Source organism: Eschscholzia californica, unplaced genomic scaffold (genome assembly GCF_041429995.1).
Source record: "Eschscholzia californica isolate CP2 unplaced genomic scaffold, dmEscCali1.0.p SCAF_3, whole genome shotgun sequence".
In the NCBI taxonomy this organism is placed as follows: Eukaryota; Viridiplantae; Streptophyta; class Magnoliopsida; order Ranunculales; family Papaveraceae; genus Eschscholzia; species Eschscholzia californica.
In genome coordinates, this window is record NW_028238420.1 from 51,359,265 (window position 1) to 51,383,970 (window position 24,706).

Genomic DNA, 24,706 nt, shown 5'->3' on the forward strand with positions numbered 1-24,706 from the left:
CACGGAAAAAGTGCCAATCAAGTTCAATATGCTTAGCTCTTTCATTGAACACTAGACTGACAGTAATACAAAGAGTAGCATGATTGTTACAGAATGCCTTAAAAGATTATGGAATGTCAACGCGGAGATCCAAAAATAGGTACTGCAACCATTATTAAAGCTGGCCAATAAGTGAAACAAGAGCACGATGTTGCAATGCCGCAAAAGAACAAGAAACAATCGGTTGTTCCTTGCAACGCTAAACAATAGGCTCGCACCAATCATGGTAAAATAAACACAGTGGTGGAACCACGAGCAAGGGGGCAATTGGGACAGTTTGAGTCAGTAAACCCTAACAGAGTCAGAAAACTAGAAAGAACAAAGAAGAATTCCGTGGTCGAGAGTCCAATGTAGTACTCGTGTTGCTGCATCCATATAGCTGAACGAGGATGTTTCATGAACTGACTAAGATAATTAACAAAAAGGATATATCAGGTTCTGTAGAAGTCACATAAAAAGTCGACCCATGAGGTGACGGGAAGACATCTCATCATCCAGTGGAGAACCATTTGTAGGTTACAGTTTTAAATGTCAAAATCTCGAAATTTCCAAAGTATATTTCTTTTGACTGAGAAATATACACTTAGGAGATCGAGAAACTTTAAATCCAAGAAAGTATTGGAGACGTCTAAGATTCTTCAGAGAGACAATCGTTTTTCGAGATGTCGTTGAAGAAATTATATTTCAATTTCTTATTGTGATAATGATATCGTCAACATAGAAAAGAATGTAAATTGACATTGAACCTTTTAAAATGCTGAAAACCGAATGGTTAGAAGTTGATTGTGTAAAATCTTCAGCCTCTAAGCTAGATTAAGATTTGGAAAACCATTGTCGTGAAGCCTGTTTTAAATCGTATAGCAATTTGTTTAACCGCCAAACTCAATTTTCTCCCGATTTATAAGCTAGGAGTAATAGTATATATATATATATATATATATCTTCGTCCAAGTCTCCTTGGAAGAAATCATTATTGACATCCAACTGATGTAAAATCAATTAGTTGAAGGAAGGGAACGAGCGAACAACACGCATTATCTCTTGTAATTGGTTCAACAAAAAAAATCTCTTTTAATTGGGTATAACACTTTATAACTAGCCGTGGTTTTTTTTTTTTTTTTTTGAAAGATAATAGCATTAAACACTAAAGTACCTGATAACACAAAATATATAAAATTAAAATTACAGAACTGAAGAATTGCATAAAATATCTTCGCTTCAGCAAATGATCTTCATTCTGTGGCTTGTAAATCTGACAGTTCATCTTGAAAATGATATGAAATTTGATCGTAGAAGCCTGTAAAGTTAAATAAAAGATAAAACTGTTTTCTAGCATCTGTAACATTGAAAATGGAGTAAATGAACATTCAAACTTCTCAATGGAAGAGTGGTTGTCCACAGGGAGGAACCAAAAATTGATTCCAAGTTATCCCGCCAGTATTCTCTAAACACAAAGACCATGTCTATTCGAGTCTTAAATAAAAGAAACGAGTCTGACACCTGGTAATTGGGATCGTTGTCATAGTATAGGTATAAATACCGAACTAAGCCAACAAAAAATCGCAAATAAATTGCGACAAAGGGTGGAAGTGAAAATGTTAAGGAGTTTCGATAAGAAGTTAGATCTAAGTGATAACCAGAGACTAAAGTGATCCACAAAAGGGAGCTAAGAAATGAAATACAAACTATGGGCGACACCTAAGAAAGCATATATCTAGTATATAGGTTCCTCCGGGATCGAAGGGTAAAATAAGAATGATATTATGATTCTCTGAGAAAAGTAGAAAAGGGCCCTTAAGGCGCAAGGTCAAATGGGGAACCCGTCTGACCCTCCCTGACCGACCGACATCCTGAAACTCAGAGCCGTGGCTAAGGGGGGGCGGGCAGGGCATCCGCCCTGGGCCCCCCACCATAAATGGGCCCACAGCTTCTAAGGTTTTTAACTAGATAATAAAAATAACTTACTTATAGCATTATGTGAAAGACTGTTTCCTCAACTGGTTAGAGCAGTGAGTGTCCGTGTAATTGACCCGGGTTCAAATCCCATTGTCTTGTTTTTTCATTTTTTTAAACTGGGAGTTCACTTGCTAAATAAATCTTTGTTCTTTCTCAATTATACTTTTTCTTTACAATTTTGTTATTTTGGTTTGATTTTTTTTGCCATTTTTTAAACTAGGAGTTCACTTACTAAATAAATCTTTGTTCTTGCTCAATTATACTTTTCTTTATAATTTTGTCATTTTGGTGCATCTTATGAGGTGTTTTTAAGAAATATAAATCTAAGTGTATTTTAAAAACACATATGTGAAAATAGCCATGCAAAAGATACATATTCGAAAAATCACTTAGACCCTAAACTACACTTTCTACAAAGAAATTGTATCTTTTACATCATTTTGCTCGTAATGTTTTAATTGTATAAAAGACCTAAAAACAAATTTCGTCCAGGGCCCTCCAATTGTCAGCCACGGCTCTGCTGAAACTGGTATTGGTGGAGGAAGTATGGACTGCATGTCAACCCAGAAGTAGGTTGACAGTGAAACAAAGATTTGCAAATATGACTGGGAGAAAACCCAACAATATAACCTAGAGTAGTAGGCATGACTAATCGATAAATCTGAGATCTAATTGAAAGATGAGCAAGTAGAAGGACTATGTCAGCTAATGGAGTATAACTGACCTGATCTGACTAAATAACCCTAAAGCCTAAACTGATAGATCCAGATCTGAAGCAAAATCAAAATTAAAGATCCAATCGAACTAGATCGTTGAATCTGTCGGCTACAAGAACTGAATAAGAACTAGAACATAAAATCAGAATAAAAGAGAAGGTTAGATAAATTCCATCTTGACTGCGTTGTTTAGATCCTGAGAACCTCCATAGACTTGTGTTGTTGATGTTTGTATTGTTGATGTATACTTTTTGTAAAGTTGCCTCAGATGTGTAGATCTACTTTGAGTCAATAGATCTAGAAAGAAATGGTGTTAGGTAACTAGTCGAGCAGATCTAGATCTATTGTGATTATATGGTTTTGATGATGGGGTTGAAAGTGTGTAGGACTGGTATAGGGAGGGTCTTGAAGAGCTATTAAGTTACTGTGGTTTCATGGCTTTGAAACTAGGGTTTATTTTGTGCATAAATTGGTTTGAAGATGGTGACGTATGATGACCGAGGAAGCTTCTCTCTCCTCCCTTGTTGTCTCCATTTTTTGGTCAAAACCAGTCGTGGTTTGTTAGTGCTCAATAGTTTCATATGAGCAAGTTTTAATTTTATTAACTCATTTGCAACCAATAATTTCTTGTCGAAGTCAGAATCAAACCATTATTTGCTTGGAGGGTTGCAATATCCTTAGCCATGACCTCACGTACGCCAAGCAGGAATAGGGCAATTCACTTAACATTTCAAGGGTTACTCATTGTCTTATGTCTTAACTGGCCAACTTGGTCAAAGATTAGTCTATGACACAGATCTTAACAAATTCGTGCCCAGTAGACCAGTGCCAAATACACTTAAGACTATAGTTTTCTTTGACCTTAAAAATAAATAATCCACACTTACTTAAATTTGGCATGTAAATTCTTTTTATTTTCTTTTACAAGAGATTTTTCTTTTTTTACATCCAAATATCTTCTATCAAACAAACGGGCCCTTGGAGCTAAAAAGGTGGAGCCCTTAATTAAGTGCCCCACTACCAAATATTCTCTTTTTATTCATTTTTTTAATCGGGCAAACAGACATTCTCCTTTTTATTCATTTTTATTTTATTGGCAAACAAATGTTCTCTTTTTAACCTTTTTGTGGGTAACCAAAATATTCTCTTTTATTCATTTTCAATAGCCAATTCTATGATTGAGCTAATCTTAACTCTTAATTAACTCAATATGCCACCCCCATTATACAGCATATGGGGTGTTGGGATGTCTTTTTTTTCTTAATAATCATGGCCATCTGCTAAAATTAAAAGGGGATCTGTTATGGGCTTATGGGTGACAATGGATTTGGACAAACCAAAATATTTTTACAATGTACCACTTAGGAGCTCTGCCACATTGTAAACATTCTTGAAAAGCATGTGTTGAATTTTTTAAGACCACTTTATAACACAATAAATGTAATCTTTCTGTTACTTTGGAGCTTGTTGTACATCTTCTATTTAATGAATCAACCATGATGCTATGTCCGACACGAATCCCGACCAAACTCCGACGGACTGACATGTCAGACCAGGATGTAGAATGAGAAAATTTTTCACTCTCTCTAGATTCTGGCCCGACATGTCAGCCAGTCGGGACTCGTGTTGGACATGGTGTCATTATTTTTAATGAATTTACTTTCAAAATAGAAAAAGATCAATTTGTATGACATTATATAAGATACAATCAAGTAAATTAAATTCAAAATTCCTATCTTCTCTTAATATCGAAATGTATTTTTTAGATTTTTGTTGCAAATGAACGACAAGGTGGACGAGCAGTTGTTTGCAACAAAGTCTTTTCTGACCTAAAGATAGCTTTGTGAAGAGTTCATACTTTTAATAGAAGGTCAAGAATCTCACTCCCTAGATCGAACCCACCATCTCAATGTCTTGATTGTTTGGTGTGGTGGTCAAAGGAACAAAAAAAAAAAAGATACCGGAATTCCCGGGAAATTAGGCGCAAAAGTGAAAACCTCCTCCCGCGAAACTTTTCTCATTCTGTTTTTGACGGAAAATTTTCATAAAGATTCAGACTTCTCGAAATTCAAGTTTTCCTGAGAAAATTGTCGGAACGAGATTCATAACCCTCTCAATGATCAAAAGGTCTTAGATTCTTAATCATCACATCATGTGCTGATTGATTTCAATCACTTTCCTTTTCTATCTGGAAAAAGGGTTTTCGGGACTTTCAGTTGTTGCTGGCAGTTCATCTCTCTTTCCTTTTCTCTTTCTCTCCCTCTCTCTATTTGAACATTCAACCCTAATTCGTGAAACAGTTGACGACGACGACGACGACGGACATGGGTATGGGTAGTGAGAAGGAAAATTGCGCAGGCATCACTCGTGCTGCGAAGAAGAGGGCAGCTTCTGCTATGGGTTCTGATCTATCTATTCAACCTCCAGCAAATAAAAGAAGAGTTGTTTTAGGAGAGTTGACGGACTTGACAAATGTTGTGGCAAATAAAGATTTGGGTGTTGGAGGATCTCAGAAATCTAAAATTAGGTTAAAGAAAAAGGGGAAGAAAAAGGTTGAAGTTGATGTTAGTTCAGATGATCCTCAAATGCGTGTTCCTTATGTTTCTGATATCTATGATTATCTTCACTCTATGGAGGTATATTGAATTTGAATTTCGTTTTAGTTCTTTATCTATTTTGTGTTGGTCTTGATTGTTATCTAACTTTTGGAAGTGAGAATTGATTAGTGTTTTAGGGCTTGTTTTTACATTTAGGTTAAGGGTCTAATGTTTAATTGATTTTTTGGTCTACTTCTGCAAATAGGTTTTTTTTCTTTTTACTTATTTAGGTTATGGGTTTGATGTTTAATTGAGTTTGGCCCTACCTACCCAATTAGGATTTGAGTTTAATGTTTACAACTATAGATTAGCTGGGGGTTTATATGGTTTTCTAATTTTACTGATTTTATGTGGGTTCCTCATATTTTATTTAGATGGACAGTAGAAGAAGACCGAAGCCTGATTATATCGAGAAGATTCAAAAGGATATTACTTCAAAAATGAGAGGAGTTTTGGTCGATTGGTTGGTTGAGGTGGTAGAAGAATACAAGCTTGTTGCAGATACCCTTTATCTTGCTATATCCTACATTGATAGATTTCTCTCTTTGAATGCTCTAAATCGGGAGAAATTTCAATTACTCGGTGTTTCTTGCATGCTTATTGCTTCGTAATTACCTAATCTGGTTCCAGTTTTGACCCTTATTGCCTAGTTTGGACCTCTATTTACAAGATTGTCTAATACTTTCTTGATTGGTGGTGCAGAAGGTACGAAGAGATCAAGCCTCCTCATGTAGATGAGTTTTGTTTCATAACCGATAATGCTTACACCAAGGAAGAGGTAATCTTTGTTTATATCAATTTTGCGTTAAAAGTCGTACCTTCTCTCTCTATGTCTATTCTCGAGGGACGAAAATGGGTCTCAAGAATGGTTATGTTGTAAACCAATAGGTGGTGAAGATGGAGACTGATATACTAAAGGTCCTGAATTTTGAGATGGGCAATCCCACAACAAAGACTTTTCTCAGGTAAGGATTCTTTCAATTTCTTGTTGGTTTTACTTTATTTCCTAATTATTGTACTTTCTTTAATCTCACAGAGCACTAATTGTAGTTTTGTATTTACTTTTTGATGCTTCAGAAGGTTTACCAGAGCTGCTCAAGAAAATCCCTGCGTAAGTAGATTGAATCACTGATAGTTTACCCTTTTACATCACCTTATTGAATTTGTAGGCCCCCATTTTCTCTTTTTCCTGATTTCTTTTTTATTTTCCTTCCACAGTACCCCAATCTGAAATTGGAGTTCTTGGGTTGTTACCTCGCAGAGCTAAGTCTATTGGACTATTGCTGCATTCGTTTCTTACCATCGTTAGTTGCTGCTTCAGTCATATTTCTTTCTAAGTTCACCATAAATCCAAAGGCGCATCCATGGGTATGGCCTAATTCCTAATCTTTCTTTTTTTTACGTAGAAATATTTATTGTGTGATGGGAAGAAAAAGTAAACATTTCTGGAATTTTCAGAACTCAAAACTTCAGCAGTGCGCGGGTTATAAACCATCTGATCTGAAGGATTGTGTCTTGGCTATTCAAGAGATACAACTGAGCAAGAAATTGGGCTATTTGGTAGCTGTTAGAAATAAATACAAACAACATAAGGTGTGTTTCTTGATATATACGTTAATTACTTCTAATTTTCTTCCATGATAAAAAAACTTGGTCTGATTCTGTTTCAATGACTACTTGCTAACAGTTCAAGTGTGTCTCAACATTGACCTCCCTCTCAGAAATCCCAAAGGAATATTTTGAAGATTTTAAACTTTGACAACTGCTGTGGCCTTTGCATGGGTTCAGATTAACGAAACGACTCAAGCAAATGTAAATAGCTTGAAACTGAGATATGATCAAAGAAACATCCTTCGGCATGTTCTATTTCTCTGGCATCCAGTCGGAGAATAGTTAGCTTGAGTTATCTGCCAGTTCAGAGCTGGTGGATTTGAATATCTGGCGTTTGACCAGTGTAAGTTACTGCAGCAACCTGCTTCTAAGTAAAGAAATTCTACAATTCTCAGTTGGATAGCATTGTACATATCTAGCTAACTTTTCATAGCTATTTGTATCTATTAGTTATTTGATTAGAATGTTAGCTAGATGACTTGTAAACCTTTAATGCTTCATTACTCCTTTCAAATCAATGTAAACTTTAACATTTTACATACCAAATCCAACAAAGATATTACATTGTCACGTTTGTTTCTGTTATTTATTTGATTTTGCAAACCACATGCACGGAAATGAGGTCTAATGAATAGTTATTGCTTGACGGGGTATGTGTATTACATGATTCTAAACTGAAAATAGAATGTGAATGAACATTGAAGAAAAGAAAGAATCACCTGGTACCAGGTGTACCAAATGTCCTTGAAAGGGATGGAAAAACAGTTTGCTTTAAGGGATGCTTCTCATTGTTGTCAAAAATGTTGATTTAAATTCCATGTAGATGTTTGAGTAGATATAACTTATAAGCAATGGAATTTGTGATTGCCTAGTATTTCGTTTTTCTTTATTTCTTTTCGTTTGAACGTTTTTCTTTTTCTTTATGTTATTTATTTTGTTTTCATATAACCTATACTGTCATATCTAGGTAGCTAGATGAGTTGTTAGATTAGAAAACCCGAATAGAGATTAGCACAACTGGGGAAGAGCAGTGACAGGTGATTGAACTGAGACGGAGTCGATCTCGATTGTTTGCCCGTGTTTAGTGAAGACGACTGGCAAGGCCTGTAGGGAAAATTATGCAATTAGAGTATGGGCCAACGATGGTAGTAGTAAAGAAAGATACAAGGGTTCCTCTATGAAGATAAGGCTTCCGGTAAGACTTGGGAGTGGATTGTGGGTAAAGGATTCATGTTGCTGAACCCAATTGGATCTTATACAATGAAGATGTTATATGCAAGAAACATACTAATCTTGGAAAAAAAAAATTGTATCTTCTTTTCATATTTAGTTTCTATCTCGTGTTCAAGTTGGTAGAATTGATGACATTTTATGCTGGTTGGTGTTTTTTTTTCTTTTGCTCATAATAACTCTTCATCTATGACTGTCACTAAACATTTTCAGCAGCTGATACTGGATCATGACAAAACATTTGCTACTACTCCATACTGTGGAAGTGAAACAGCTGGTATGTATACTTGTATAGAGGTTTGTCTTTTCATATTCACATTATTTTAGACTACTGTAGAGGTTTTTAATTCATTTCTGTTTTCATTTAACCCTTAGGTGAAGTGGACTCTATCCGAAGAGATGGCTACCTTTGTTGAGGTGGTGTGGGTCCATTCTTTAGTGGGTTACGACGCTCCATAAATTTCTTCTTACACTTTTCACAAACGGGAGATCCCTTATTTTAAATCCTTCAGACAATACCCATAGCATTTTGAATCTCTTCGGTTAGGTTATCTATTGTCACGAATCCCTGTTAGGTACAATTGGTGTCATCAATTTACCATATAGATGTGAACTTCAATAATTTAGTTTTACACTTTTCGATTTATCTGAAACTGTAGAACATCCGAAGCTACTCAACTACCTGCAATGGGCAAAGAAAGCATGTGGGTCCTGGGTCTCTTCGGTTGGGTTTTCCATTGTCATGAATTCCTGTTAGGTACAGTTGGTGTAATCAATTTACCATATAGTTGTGAACTTCAATAGTTTAGTTTTACACTTTTCAGTTTATCTTAAACTGTAGAACATCCGCAGCTACTCAACTACCTGCAGTGGACAAAGAAAGTGTGTGGGTCCTGCGTCCATGATATTAGCTTTAAGGTGAAACCTAACATTTAGAAGTTGATATGCTGAAAGGAATTAAAGGTATGCAAAGGTGAAAGACAGGTTGACAGTCGCAAGAGCTTGGTGGTAGTTCGAACTTATCTTCTTTCTTTTGGTGAGAAATATGATTATGTTCGAAGCATGAAAACAAAACTGATCTGTCCAATCATCAATTATAGTTGAGAACTGTTTCTAATCTGGGGGACTAGGAAGTATGAAATTGGACATGATTCAACGGCTTAAGAATGTAATGAAGAGATGCCCTGCTATAAGCCACACCCCAGTTTAAAAATTTAAGGAGTTTCGTAAGAAACTTAATTTCTCTTACGAGAAAGAGTCAAGTTTCATCAAAAAAATCATTTAGGTGTTTGATGCCCAATTTCTATTTTCTAGTCAAAACACTATGTAACAGCATTGTTCTCTTTAGTCATTTCAGCTCGGATTGCATCAAACTGAAGAAATGTTTCAGGAAAAGATTATCACTCACGATATTAAGGTGGAAGTTTGCAAGTATTAAAAGTAAGTCATAAAGTAGGTATAGAACAATAATAAAGTTTTCTATGCTCAAGGATGAAAAAACAATGGAAACCGAGTACAGTAATTGAGGCATCATCCGATGCAAAATTTACAATACCAAGTATTGATTAAAGTTTGAGATTCAGGTCAAGTTTAACAAGATCAGCAGATTGTTTGTTGAATTGAGGCTTTACACGGAAACTTCCAGGCCACATATCTATGGCTTCTTCAAGTGTGGATGACATTTTCGACGCCCCAAATCCGGCTTTGGCGTCATCAGACTTCGTTATGTTAGCATTCTCTTCTCTGCTTGGTTTTTGCACAAATGAGTGGGCTTGAACTCCCAGTGTCCGGATCATCGGGCATGTGATGGGCAAACCCATCATGGTCATCATTCTTTGAGATTGGTATCTTCTAACAGTTTCTCTTTCTCTTTTATGTGCATTCTGATGACCCCCTAATGCTTGTGAACTAAAAAACTTCCTCATGCAGAAGTTGCAGGAAAAAACCTTTTGGAATGAAGTTTTTGATGAAAGGTATGACTCGGCAGCTTCTGTTGGTGGCTCATTCGTTCCTAGTTTCAGATTCAGCCACTCTCCTGAGTTATCGTCACCCATCACTGGATCGTTACTCTTGCTGGATTTTGCTTCTACAAGGAGGTAATTTATGGGTATGTCATTTTTTTCTTCTTTCTGGAATGTCATCTTTCTTGCTCTGAAACCAATTTAGTCAGAGTAGTGAATTGAAAGGATATAGGCTTCTTGGGTTGGTGGTTGTTACTCTTAAAATAGAATAGCGGTATGATCAATGGGAAGAAGGAATAAATGGGAGATTGAGATGGGTCGAGGGAAGTGGTCATGGTACTTTTTTGTTCTTTCTTTTCTTAATTTGATCTCATCTCTTTGAAGTGGACCAACCTAATGATGCTTGGTGTTTCAGGGGAACTGATTATGTCATCCTTCACTGTAGTTCATGTCAAGCTAAGGATTCCCTCTCTTCTTATCCTTTACCTTTACAGCTTTATTCTATCTCTCTCTCTCCTACTTTACATTGTTCTCTTTAGAGTAACCAAGCAATACAAAGGTTGACAATCCAACAGGAATCCGTCAATAGTCAAATTCAATACTTTTTTCTATTACCCATTGTTTCCAATGAATGTTTTTCATCATGAAAACTAATAAAAATGTACTGTAATAAGTAGATCAGCAAGAAGCTACTACTGTCTTTCACCCTTCATTGTATATTAGACGCTTTTTGACATCCACCCTTATTCTTCCATTTACGACCCATTTTTTTGTTTGCATTCATAATAAATCCGAAAGGACCAAAACCCTAACTTGCTTTCATGCTTGGCAGGTTAAACTGAGTCAGCTAAAAAGTCCCATTTGATAGGTAAGTCCTCTTGGTTTATGCGCTGACAATTACTTCTACTATATCTTTCTTGCCATAATTTATCAAATCGGAACATGTCCGTAATATCCCGCCTCCGGACCGATGTGCGCATATATAATTATATATCTGATATATAACCTATATCCTGATATATCACTAATATATTATATATATATCCTTTAACTGATGTTTATCAGATATTCGATATAGAATACTTGGGCACGATCTGTTTTTTCTCTATCTAACTTGAGGTATGTATTTACTAGAACCAGATTACATGATATTTATTTTTGTCTGACTCGTCTGAATAGCTAATTTGGGTGATTCCTAAGCTATTTGAGTCGGACAAAGTATATTCGGACAATGAGAAAACAAAGACAACCATTAGAAGGAGAAAAAGTGAATGGGAATTGCTATTTATTTTTATTATTATCTTTCGAGTTACATGTTTTTATGGTGGGAAACAGAGAGAACTGACAATAATGGAGATAAAAGTAGACAAGAGATGTGGATTGTTGTTATATTATTGGTAGCCAACCAAACAAGTGTCTCTCTGTTTGGATATCATTGCGAGGGTCTCCTCTTGTTTGGTCTTTTCATCAGGAGTAATGGGCACTTATAGTAGGATATTTGGATTAGGACCACTTGTATTTATTCTTAAGAATCCCTTTTGATTTTACAAAAATCTAAAGCTCACTTCATCCCATTAAATTTGTCTAATAACTATGTTACCAAAACAGTTGATGAGGCAGAAGATCTAGCTGCTATGCTCTACTTTTGGCTAAGGGAATGAACACAAAGGAATTGTCTTTTTGCGATGTTCTGTCAGACTTTGGAACTCGAGTAGCCTGTTCAGATATCAGTGAGAATTCTTTTTGGGTAGAATTTGTGAGAATAGACCCACATTGGTGAAGGGGTATCTAGCAATCAAAAATATATTATTTAGATCATCTCTACTCGCAGTCAATTGGTTTTGAGTTCGATGATCCCAAACTTAACATAATTTTATTATTTAGTAGTACTTTATAAATTATAGGTGTAACCTGTGAACCTAAGACACATACAGCTAGGGGTGGGAATCGGGCGGGTATGGTAGACTAGGTGTTTGGCTATTAGGGTAGTCGGGCGAATCGGGCGGGTTCTTTTCAAAATTTTCTTACCCACAGCCCGCCCACACCCGCTAATATAGTCGGGCCATCCGGATTCGGGCGAATCGGGTGTTGGGTTAAAAGCTAGCTTGATTAAAGCTTCCTACCTGCTGTCGTGATACAACTCCATATTCTCAGCCCAAACCTGTGTTATAGAAGTGATACACACTTCACTCTCAATCTTGGATCGGAGCAACATAGTTTGATTAAAGAAATAACCTCCTACCACTTTATAAAGCTTTGAACCAAACTCTCACTTGTAAAGGGACAATGTGGGACTATGTGAAATCAAGTTACCTTGAGTTGGAAATCTTGTATGGAGATTTGAAGATAATCCCAAATTGGGAACAGAAGCAAATCTTCCATGGAGATAGACTTATAAAGCCAACCCCAACTCTTGAACCCAAGTTTCATTAGTGCTCATATCAAATAAGACATAATTAACACTAACTTTTGCGCCCAATGGGCAATATGACTCGGGCTCGGGTGTGGGCGGGGGTGCGGGTAAGGCCTTCCACCCGTGCCCTCCCACTATTTTTCATCGGGCCGGGCGGGTTATGCCCGTTTCGGGCATGGGCGTCCATGGGTTGTTTCGGACTCGGGTGCCCGTAGTGGGTAGCGGGCAGCCAGGTAAAAATCCCACCCCTACATACAGCTATAAAAGGCATTACTTGATTAAAATTTTGAAACTAAATATCCATTCTTGTTAACCTTGTTAGATATTTATATCTGGAGAATGATAGATTACTAAGAATCAAGCTTATTTGTTGCTAAGAAATGTTTGGATGTGGAAATCAAACTTATGTAATGAATGGGAAAAAAAATTCACATGTAAAATTTAAGTTTTAGGTGTTCAATAGGGTGGCAGAGAAAATAGGGTGCTTTTAGAAAGTGTTAGTGTCGTCCATGTAGGAAGTCAGCTTTCATCTTCTTCTCTTCACCAATTTAGAGAGAAGCTTTCATATTCAAGTACCAGCATCAAAACGACCACTTTGATCCTCTCATGAAACAAGTAGGATGAGGAGAGAGAGAGAGAGATAGAGGGACATCAGCTGTGGTGATTGGAGGTGATATGTGGGGGTCGGAAGTGGAAGTGGTGGTCAAGTTAGGGTGGTAATCGGAGATGGTGGACGATGGTTAGAAGTTGTTGTCAGAGGCGTGTTTGAGGGGGTCGACCGGTGCGGTCGCATCGCATCCTCGCAAACTACTAAATTTTCTTGAAGAGCGAGGGGTCTCTGAATCTCTAGGCGCAGTGTGAGTGATTTAAAAAAGGAGATGTAGGTTAGTTGGTCATAAGTTTGACACTCTTCTTTGTAAAAAAAATTGTTTATTTTCTCAATTTAATTTTTTCATAGAAAAAGCTTAGTTTGACGTGTGGTTGTTGCTTAGCCAAATTTGGAGCAAAAAAAAATACACAACTTAGATTCATTTGAGATAAGAAACAGTTTCTAACTTCCTTAACAAAAAAAAAGAAACAATTTCTAACTTAGTTTATTTTTGATTTTTTGCTAAATGCATTACAATTGGAAAAGAAATTTGCGTATTAACTATCGGAAAAGAGCCCCCATTTTTTTTTATCGCAACCTGAATTCTCGTTCTGCCACTGGTTGTAGTGATCGGATGTGAAGGTAAAAAGAAGATTTAGAGTAATAAGCAAACAAATTGAATGTTGGACTCAAAACAATTTTGATAGCTCATGATCTTCCACTAAGAAGCATTCTTCAACTTCAAATTCTTCACGTAATGAAATTTTCTCCACTAATAGAATTTGTGGTGGATAATCATGGAAGTGGTTGCTAGTGATAAGATTTGAAAATGAATACGAATGAACTTAATTTCATTTGGGTGCTTCTAAAGGCACTTGGCCAAAAGGCTGTTAGCATCCGGAAATTTTATTGACTCCGGTCAATGGTCATTGACCCAAATTCTCTATAAGCACCAGTTTTTAATGTGGGTGATGTTCACCTTCGCCTGCTTCTTCTATCTTCTTCCAAAACACACTTAGCCATGTAATGTATTGGATTAATTTTCTCATTTCCATGATGTGATTGACATTATGATTTATCAAAAAAAAAAACCTAGGTATAGTGCACCATCCCAAACTCATCGGAATGTTGTCCTGGCATTAAAACAGAGTACCAATACTCCTAACCATCTCTCCCCCAATTTAATTTCAAAACCTAGAGAGAGAAGATGCAGATGAGGGAAGAAAAAGAAGAAGAACAGTCTAACTATTATCATTATCCTTATTATAGGAAGGAGAAAGAGGAGGAGGATCAACTCGATCCCACCACCCATCGCCTCAGGCAGCTCCATCTCAGTAGCTTTGCTTCTGATCATCATCATCCTATAATAGACGGACTGGACCAGTCCGTTTGTATTCATTAAGTCACGGATTAGCCAATCCGTGATCATGTGAAGAGAAACGGATTGGCTAATCCGTGACGTAATGAATACAAACGGACTGGTCCAGTCCAACAATGGCTGAATAGAAAACCAAAACCAAAATGAATACAAACGGATTGGAAAATCCACTTGTTGATTTGAATTATTTTTAACCATTACACAAGTTGATAACCGAAATAGAAAACCAAAACCAAAATGAAACAGAAAAGTCGATATTCCTAACCTAGCTAGACCAACTCATCCATACATGTGTGGGAAACTGTTTAAAACTCATCCACCATTTTTATTCCATCACTTTCTCACTCACCTCCTGCATAATTATAACTATAGGACCTTATTCTTAATCTCTATAATTATGAGATTTATCATCTCTATATATTGTTTCATTATAAACGTGTTCTAAACGTGATCATGTGAAGAGAAACGGTTTTGCTGCCATTGAAGATGAGAAAATACAGTAGTTGCAGTCAGTAGATAGCAGAGATGAAGTCATGTATTTATCTTCACCACCCATTATTGGCATTGCAACTCCTCTCTTCACTGGACTCTCAAACTCAGGTCTGTATGTTTGTCCCAACACACTAGGAAGTCTCCCTGTGGTGAAGGTAATATTGATACCCTAACTTCTCTTCAAGTCTAAATGGTCTCATTAGGGTTGATATCAGAGGAGAGAGAGAGAGAGAATATAAATTTAGGAAAGAGAGATGGATGGAGGGGTTAGGGTTGACCGGTGCCTACATACTTGATTGGTGCCAACAGAGAATAGAGCGGTTGGGCCTGGTGCTAACAGAGATGGACGCTAACAGCTGTTTGGTCAGGTGCCTTTAGAAGCTGATTCGTAAATACTAAAAACATATTCGGAGAAAAATTAATTCCTCTTTTACACTCTCAAGATCTTTTCATGCCCTCTAAATACGAGCCACAATTTACATTACTAGTCGTTGGGACTTGGGCGTGGCCCAACTCATTTACCGTTGGTCTTTCAAACCTCAACCGAAACATGTGAAAAAAGAAAACAATGAAAATCCTATCTACTATTACTAATCTTATTCATGGATATTATCTTTCAGTATTTCTTGTGAAGAACCAATTCCAGGCTTCCCAGCCATGGCAAACATTTCCTGGGTTGCCAATTTTCTCTCACTTCCGGCCACCCACCAACTACCCAACCACTGTTCTCTCTCCCCTTTTCTCCAAATTCAACCTCACAAATCAAATCTCCCAATTTCTTGTACGAAATTACAGATTGAAGAGAAAATTAATGTTTCAAACGTGTCTGAAGACAATGGGTTCTCTCCTTCTCGGATGGATACCTTCACCTTCAACAAATATCTTAGCATCTTTGTGAAAAGTGGAAGGTTACAAGATGCTCATGATTTGTTCGATAGAATGCCTGAAAGAAATGAAGTCTCTTGGTCTACAATTATATCTGCTTATAGTAGGAGTGGGAATTACTTGAAAGCATTTGATTTGTTAGAGGAGATGGGAAAGGAAGGATTGAGACCGAATGAATTTGCATTGGGGAGTCTCATCAAATCTAGTTCAGGATTGAGGGATATTTGTATTGGTAAACAACTCCATGGGTGGTCTATAACTACTGGTTTCGAATTAGATCCTGTAGTTCAAACCTCTCTCGTAACTATGTATTCAAGTTGTGGGTATTTATCTGATTCTCGAAAGGTTTTTAACGGGAGTCCCGTTTCATCTAAGCATGATGTTCCATTGTGGAATTCGATTATAGCTGCTTATGTACTTCATGATTGTTGGATTGAAGCAATTGAGTTGTTTACTAGAATGATTTCAACCGAACTTGTTTCACCCACAAAGTTTACTTATGCTAGCGTGATCAGTGCTTGTTCGAACGAGAGAGAAGATAAGTACGGGAAGATAATTCATGGAATGGTGATCAAAGATGGAATTGTTAATGAAACCATGATGGGTAATTCTCTTGTTACATTATATGGAAAATGTGGGATGTTGGAAGATGCAAATGCGGTTTTTGAGAGGATATCTACGAAAAGTGTTGTTTCATGGAATGCTATAATTGCAGGGAATGAACAAAATGGTGAAGAAAATACGGCTATTAGTTATTTTCGTCGAATGGTTAGAGAAGGAAATTCCGTAAAACCGAACCGAATAACTTTTCTCAGTGTTCTTACTGCAGTTAGCAAAGTTTCAGCTCTAAAACATGGAAAGGAGATCCATTGTTGTTTGATTAAATCAGGCCTTGAACTTGAAACAACCATAGCCAATTGCTTAATAACCATGTACTCCAAATGCAAGGAGGTGGGTAAAGCAAGCTTGGTTTTCAAGAGTTTTCCTTTCAAGGACATGGTTACTTGGAATTCGATGCTTACGGGTTTTGAGCAGAATGAAGAGTGGGATAAATGTCTTCAACTTTTCAGAAACATGGTGGTATTAGGAATTAGGCCGGATGATCACAGTTTCACAGTTATTGTAGGTGCAGCCTCATCTCTTCCATCTGATTTGAAGTACTTGCAAATGGGTAGGATAGTTCATGGCTATATATTGAGGAGGGCTGCCTCAGCAGGAGTTGCCACTTCGTCATCTAATGCCATACTTACCATGTATGCTAAGACTAACCGTATTGAAGATGCAGAGAAAATTTTTAGAGGGATGAGTGAGAAAGATTCGTACTCTTGGAATGCAATGATTGATGGGTATTCCATGAATGGCCGTTTCGAAGACAGTATAAAGATCTTTCTAGAAAAACATGAGCAAAAGTTTCCCTCTGATCATTGGACAATTTCCATTCTTCTTACAGCTTGCAGTAGATTGGTTTCTTTGAATCTGGGTAAGCAATTTCATGCCTTTACTATTAAGAACAAGGATCGTCGTTGTCATACTAACCCGAGTCACTTGTTGTCAATCAATAATTCACTGATATCCATGTACTCAAAATGTGGAAGCATTAGCGATGCAACTAAAATATTTTCAAGAATGAGAAAAAAAGATGTGTTTTCATGGACGTCAATGATCACTGGTTATGCACACCATGGAATGGCTTATGAATCATTTGAGTTATTGGACAGGATGAAACTAGACGGCATCAAGCCAAACTCAATAACGTTTCTTGGTTTATTAACAGCTTGTGCTCACACTCGCCTAGTCGAAGAAGGATTACATTATTTCAATTATATGAACCAAGAATATGATCTGAAACCAAGTAGTGAACATTATGCTTGTATGGTTGATCTGTTTGGTCGAGCCGGACACTTAGAAAAAGCTATGGAATTCGTTGAGTCTGGTTCTACTTCTTTTACTCCCTTGAATAATGAATTTTTGATCTTATGGAAGGTGTTTCTCGGAGCTTGTCATGCTCATAAGAATCTACATCTTGGTATAACTGCAGCAACAAAGATTCTTGAGTTTGATCCCGAAGATGAAACAACCCATATTCTTCTCTCAAATCTATATGCATCCAAAGGAATGTGGGAGGAAGCAATTAGAGTCAGAAAATCATTGAAAGATAAAGGACTAAAGAAAAAGGAAATCGGTTGTAGTTGGATAGAAGCTGAAAAACGAAAGCATTTATTCGTTGCGGGTGATGTTTCTCATCCTCGGAGGAAAGAGATTTACATGAAGCTTGAAGAAGTCAGCGGGAGGTGTAGAAAAATGGGTTATAGTCCAATGACAGAATTCGTTCTTCATGATGTGGATGAGTTTCAGAAGGAAACCATTGTTGGTTGTCACAGTGAGAAACTTGCGGTGTCATTTGGTTTGTTGCAGAATGGGAACAATGGTGTGATAAGAGTGATCAAGAACCTTAGGGTTTGTGGGGATTGTCATAATTGGATGAAATTCGCTTCAATTATTGAGAAAAGGAAGATTGTATTGAGAGATTCACGAAGGTTCCATTTCTTCGAAAATGGGGAGTGTTCTTGCAGAGATTATTGGTAATAAACCAAAATCCAAGAGATTTAGATGAATGAAGATTATGTATATTCTTGTGCTGATATATACTTGCAAGTGGGGCACGAGACTGTTGTCCGTGCAGGCGAACGTCGAACCTTACCTTGTAATATTACTAAGAATATGTGACCTTGTATTCATGGAATTACCTGCTTGGATGCAGTCTGGCAGACCTAGTTGGGAAGTTGAGATGGAAAGGAGAGACAGCTTAAGCGCCAGCAAAGCCGAAGAGAATAACAACCTTCCTGGTGGACCTACCAACCCTCATCGCCAAAGTTCAAAAAGCGGCTTGAACTTTAACAAAATTCTATCAGAATTTTCATGGTTAGTGTTAAGTTTGTGGTCATTCAACTCAAAACCAATCAATGGTTATGAAAGTGCCCTTGGTCTATGTGGTTACTATTCTCATTGTTACTGAAATGAATTTGCAGGTGGGCATACTATTTGTAAAGCTAGATGTTCGACTTTCACCTCCAGACTGAAAAGTGGTAGCAACTCTGGTGATACAGTTCTCGACTTACGATTTTCAAGCCTCTCTACAACAATTTTGCTCGACCAATACAAACACAACATTGACAGAGCTAGACTGGGTAACACCGGGAACTTTAGATATAAATACTAATATAAACCTTATATATGGGGAAGCTCTCCTTCCATCAGATCAAGCTCTGGTGACTGAGAATAAACACGACAAGCTCTGGTGCATTTTGGACTCCCTTTTTCAAAAAAAAAAGTTAAATATAACAGTTCAAAAGTATTTTAAAGATGAAAATACTATTTTACTCCCAAGTAGATGAGAAAATACTATTTTACCCTGGCCTAACCCAACCTATTTTTTAGCTCGCAATTTATGTTTTGATTAAGAGCATCTCCAATGCAACACTTAACAAAATTCAACCAATCCAATGTGTCAAGTATGAATTGAGATTCTCTTTCATAGGTGGCACAATTGAGATACTCAATTCAAAATACTTCTCCAATGCAACACTAAAAAAAACTCAACATTTAATTTAAATTTACTCTCGTTTATTATTTAATATATAAAATGATGATGTGGATCAATTGAGATACAACAATAAATGTTGAGATACTCAAAAGAAAATTCAACAATTGAGTTTCTCAACATTTATTGTTGCCACATCATATTGAGATTCTAGTTGAGTGTTGTATTGGAGAGTGATTTTTATTAAAAACTCAATTAATCCTGCGTGTCAAATTGAATTTTTCAAGTTGAGTGTTGCATTGGAGATGCTCTAACAATGAAGCTTTGCCCTCTTCTCTTCAGCAACGAACTGTAGCAATTTGTGGATGGCTTGCTTTGCTTGATTCTGGTATTAGTGATAATCTTGAACTTTATAAGAAGATTATTAATCTTTTTATGGATATGAAGCTAGCTCAGTTATCTGGAAGTCCTTCTATCTCCCTCTCTTTCCTTCTCTCCGAGTCTCTTTCTAGGATTTGATGCTAATTAGAGTTGGAATTAGTTTCTCTCTCTAGAACAGAAACTTCTGTGTTAGAAACTAAATTAAATATAAAGAGTTAAATGTAAAGGAACTCAAAGAAAACTGACTTTTTTTGTTCAATACCTGACTCGCCTAATCTGATAAACCACAAATATCTAGCTGAGTTATTTGTACTCATTTCCGTCAGACTTATTTTAAATCTGAATGGAAAAAAATAACTAACTCCTCTAACGGTCTATTTTTATTTTTGAGCGAGTTAGTTAGTCTTGTGGAAGAGTCGGATTCATCATGTCTATATGAATTACATCTACAAGACAGACTAAATTTGGATAGATTGCTAATCTAATCTAGTTAGAATTGCCATAAAAGTACCTAAGTTTGTTTTATTGTATGTGCTAGTGGTTACATAATCTTCCTAAAACCAAAATCAGTAAGATTCTCACCTTCTTGTCGTTCTGGTATTTTGCAATACTGAGGGGGTTTTGTGAGCACTGCGAAAGTAATAAGATGTCAGAGACTTCAACCATAATATTCAATCAAGATACATTTGATCCGTGGCTTACATCCCATGATAGCAGCTTGAACTCTTTGATTCTAAAACGCCATCGCAACATCAGGGTTGGCCATCATCTCTAACGGAATTCATCTCTCTCTCTCTCTCTCTCTCTCTCTTCCGTTTGGTGCTATATAGCGTTAGAATCACTTTCTCTCTCTAGAATATACACACTGTTATTACTGTGTATTAAGCAAATTTGAAGCTAAAATCTAACAGAAACATTAGACATCATCTCTTTCTCTCTCTTTGATTTGTGCTAATTAGCGTTGGAATCACTTTCTCTCTCTAGAGTAGACAATCTGTTACTTTGTATTATGCAAATTATTGAGAAATGACATAGCTGGATCAAATTCAATAGCATAGAGAAGGGTTTTAGTATCTTTAGAAAGAATTTTTAATAGTTGGTATGTTGATCCAATAATTGCTGCTCTTGATTTTGAAGATGATACACAAATTCAACCATTTAAGAACTTTCTTTGTCCATTAACAAAAGAAGTAATCAAAGATCTTGTTGTTCTTGAGAACGATCAGCCATTGAGTAAGGATGTATTGATGTATTGATCCGCCCATTTGGTCCATTAACAAAACAAGTACTTCAATCCGTAGAACAAAAGCCAAATATTGGTCTTTCTGGAGCAATGGAATGGGTTGATAGAAATGTTGAAATTGGGATCACATCAGTTGTGGAATGCCTTAGTTTGGATAACCCTATTAAGATTTTTCAGCTCGGTCAATTAAATAAATTAGGGGGTCGTAAGTGCAATTTCATTTATATAAGGTTAATCTGGGAATTATTTAAAGTATAACTTCAAAGACGGAATATTCTCTTTTGATTCTGTCAAAAGGGTGTCTAAAATGCAACTATAGAAAAAGGGAGTCCAAACAGCAAGTGAATTATACGAAAGGAGGTTTAAACAGCAAATCTCCCACTTGAAAATCTAGAAAAGTTGCAAGGGAGTAAACACAAGAAGGAAAACATATAATATTTTGAGACTTTAACTCTTGTTTGAAGTAAGCTTAAACTTTAATTCTTAAACCATAAATCCCTTTGAAGAAAGCACAACGAGTGGCAAGGCCGCCCCAGTTTGCAGGTAAAGCTCGCTTGGAGACAACTGTCTGGTTATATTTCTTTGAAAAGAGTTAGCAATTTGATTTGGATTAGGAAGGTGAATAGGTAAGATCAGGCTTAAAAGCCGGTGTTGCAGCAAAGAACGCAAAAGATAAGTAAATTGATAAACACTGTATGACAAATGCTAAACAAAGTGGTATAATTCCTTAACAAAGCTATTTATTCGACAACATTTTTTTTCGTTTGGTCCAATAGCTAAAACAAACTTGTTTTTTTTCGAAGTGTTGCTAAGCAATGTGATATTAAAAAAAAAACTGCTGAAGCGACTGACCACAAAAAAGTCCAGTTAGCCGAAGCGAAAACCATGCCACAAAGATAAGCCCTACTAGCTGACGCGATATAAATACCAAAACGATAACAAGGGCACAAGATAATCCCTGCTAGGTGAAGCGATGGCACTGCTTAAGCAATAACCAAGCTGAGGAAATCCCTGCCAGTTTATCGTGAGAGTATTTTCAGCTTGAACTTTAAATCTTAAACCCTAAATCCCTTGATTTAAGAAAAAAACCCTAAATCCCTTTGAAGAAGCCCAACGAGTGGCAAGGCCGTCCCCGTTTGGAAGTAAAGCTCGCTTGTGGGTTGTATGAGAATAAAGGGGAGTAGTTATTTTACGGAGACCTTATTGACACTGTTACCCTTCTATTTTTGAGTCGATTTAAATGAACATGGATTTATATTAATCGTTGGATATGATCATTATCGAACTCCCAACAAAAAGAAACGGGAATTATGATTGTCCCCAAACCCAATAGCTGGATATGATCATTATAGTTAAAACCCCTTTATTATACTACAAAAATTTCCATTATGATTGTCCCCAGTGTTAGACCCTCCTTAAAATAATTATTCATATGCTCATGTTTATATTATGTCATCTGCCCATGTTCTTATTACCATCATTGGCATGTTCCAATGGTATCATAATGGGTCCCCCTGTGCGGTTAATAGCTTCCGCTAAATTGTTGTTAGCACTTGAATTATGAGATTGAATCTCTTTTGACCCCAAGCATTTGTTAGCAGTCGGATGATGAGATCCACTCAAAGTCAAGGTTCTTTTCTCTAACTCCTCATCAAAGACCAAAGTTGGTTTGAAATCAAAGTTCTTCTCATAATAGTTTAATTCTCTTTCTCTATAAAACAAGATTTTTTATTTCTCCAACTTTTCATTGTTGACTGATGATGATGAGTTTAGAAACCAAAGTTGTTTCCATGATAAAGTATTGATGATGATTTGAAGAAGGAGAAGAGATGAAGAAAAAGAAGAAAGAGAAAAAAGAGAAGAAGAAAAAGGATAGGGCGAGCGCATCCCTAGTAGACACCCAATCCGTACCGAGTGCTTATAGAGACCGGGGGCTACCACCAACTTTAGCGGGTGCTATTAGCCACTCCCTACAACTAATTTATGTTAATCCTTTTTTTTTTTTTTTTTTTTTTTTGGAAGTCGACTACGATCTACGTATGTCGTTACATTTGGCACTTGATACATCATAGATGTGATAAGCTCGATAACCGCCCACTCAAACACTAATAGAACCGGGCCTATAGCCCAACAAGACATGGCCTAAAGCCCAACAACATTATTTACACCCTAATAACCCCAATTCAAATAACCAAAGATTTCACCTTCTCTGGGATTCGAACCTGGGACCTCCAGGGATTTCTGGAGTTTATGTCAACACCTTGGAACCACTTGGGCTACCAACTGTTGACATTTATGTTAATCCTTGTATCCAACTATCCAAGTAGTTCATGACATTTTGCATATCCCATTCATCTCACTGCACTAAGTTTCATTGCATTAATAATTAATGAAGATTTCTAAGATGATCACATTACAAATGCAACTCCTAACAAATAATAAAACCTATTTGGATTACATTTTCCTAAATATGTCCAACTTACCCTACACCCTATAAGGGTCTTTTGTCTTTTAAGATGGGTGCATTAAGTGTTTCATTATTTAACATCTGACCATCAATACCATGAAAGTCAAACCCTCCGTAAGAGGAAAAGAACTCGGAGATAATATGCGGGCACAAAAAACAAGAGATCAAGTAGTAGTTTCATTAAGAGCATCTCCAATGCAACACTCAACAAAAACTCAATTAATCCAATGTGTCAAGTATGAGTTGAGTTTCTCTTTCCTAGGTTGCACTATTGAGATACTCAATTCAAAATTCATCTCCAATGCAATACTTAAATAAACTCAACATTTACTTTAGATCTACTTTTGGGTCTTATTTTAATATATAAAATGTTGATGTGGACCAATTGAGATACAACAATAAATGTTGAGATACTCAAAAGAAAACTCAACAATTGAGTTTTCTTTTGAGTATCTCAATATTTATTGTTGCCACATCATATTGAGACTCTAGTTGAGTGTTGCATTGGAGAGTGTTTTTTGTCAAAAACTCAAGTAGTCCTATGTGTCAAATTGAGTTTTGTAAGTTGAGTGTTGCATTGGAGATGCTCTAACATAAACCTAAGTATATATAATGTTTACAGTTATGGAGAATACATAAACCCTAGAACTCTCGTTACAATGGACCGGTTGTGTGGGTTGATGGTAGCCATCAGATTGCGTCCTCTTATGCCCAGTCCATATGTGTCATCTGCACATATCAATGGGTGACTTATTTTCTTTCAACAAAAAAAAAAAAAATGGGTGACTTATTTTCAGTCAATAAGGGGTGGACCCATGTGTAGACATCTTATTTACACTCAATAAAGTCTTTAATTATACGAATGACTGATTTAATTAATTAATGGTTGACTAATCTGTTCTTCTTGATTAAGGGGGGGTAGTGGAGCAAGTCTGAGGCATTCAAATCCAGACATTTGAGAGTCCACGAAAGTCTGAGGCATTCAAATCCAGACATTTGTGAGTCCACGAAAGTCTGAGGCATTCAAATCCAGACATTTGAGAGTCTATGAAAGTCCGAGGCATTCGATTGTAGACAAAATATGTCCCAGACTTTGGTGGACTTCATAGTTTGATGAATTTGTGAAGGATTTGGGACAAATTTGGAAGCCAAAATGTCTTTCAAAAAACAAGAGACATTTGAAGTCCATCATGTGATCAAACAACAA

At 36.6% G+C, this 24,706-nt stretch overlaps 2 protein-coding genes and 1 pseudogene across 40 annotated transcripts; 2 read left to right on the forward strand and 1 right to left on the reverse strand.

Annotated features, from left to right (window-relative positions):
- The first annotated feature begins 4,508 nt into the window (after window positions 1-4,508).
- On the forward strand, window positions 4,509-12,820 carry LOC147551569 (G2/mitotic-specific cyclin C13-1-like). Of its 38 annotated transcripts, none has more exons than XR_015236685.1 (17): window positions 4,509-5,347; window positions 5,683-5,915; window positions 6,011-6,086; window positions 6,197-6,273; window positions 6,386-6,419; window positions 6,527-6,676; window positions 6,767-6,901; window positions 6,996-7,262; window positions 8,363-8,426; window positions 8,525-8,724; window positions 8,809-8,906; window positions 8,991-9,589; window positions 9,733-9,993; window positions 10,079-10,245; window positions 10,943-10,978; window positions 11,719-12,050; window positions 12,782-12,820. XR_015236685.1 is itself a non-coding variant. In XM_086665111.1 (8 exons), exons 1-8 carry the CDS (start codon window positions 5,036-5,038, stop codon window positions 7,065-7,067), a joined length of 1,089 nt encoding a protein of 362 aa, XP_086521237.1. In that variant the 5' UTR covers window positions 4,509-5,035; the 3' UTR covers window positions 7,068-7,489. The 38 variants fall into 38 exon arrangements, 1 of the variants encoding a protein (XP_086521237.1); XR_015236684.1 differs by having other exon boundaries at window positions 9,002-9,589; window positions 10,079-10,256; window positions 10,526-10,978; XR_015236689.1 differs by having other exon boundaries at window positions 9,002-9,589; window positions 9,795-9,993.
- LOC147551570 (zinc finger protein 7-like) lies at window positions 9,642-10,290 on the reverse strand. The gene has a single exon (XM_086665112.1). It carries the CDS (start codon window positions 10,288-10,290, stop codon window positions 9,715-9,717), a length of 576 nt encoding a protein of 191 aa, XP_086521238.1. The 3' UTR covers window positions 9,642-9,714.
- A 47-nt stretch (window positions 12,821-12,867) lies between the features above and the next one.
- Window positions 12,868-18,610, forward strand: LOC147551571 (pentatricopeptide repeat-containing protein At2g27610 pseudogene; annotated as a pseudogene). Its single transcript, XR_015236655.1, has 2 exons — window positions 12,868-13,971; window positions 15,351-18,610. The product of XR_015236655.1 is annotated as a pentatricopeptide repeat-containing protein At2g27610 pseudogene (transcript).
- Window positions 18,611-24,706: the final 6,096 nt, after the last annotated feature.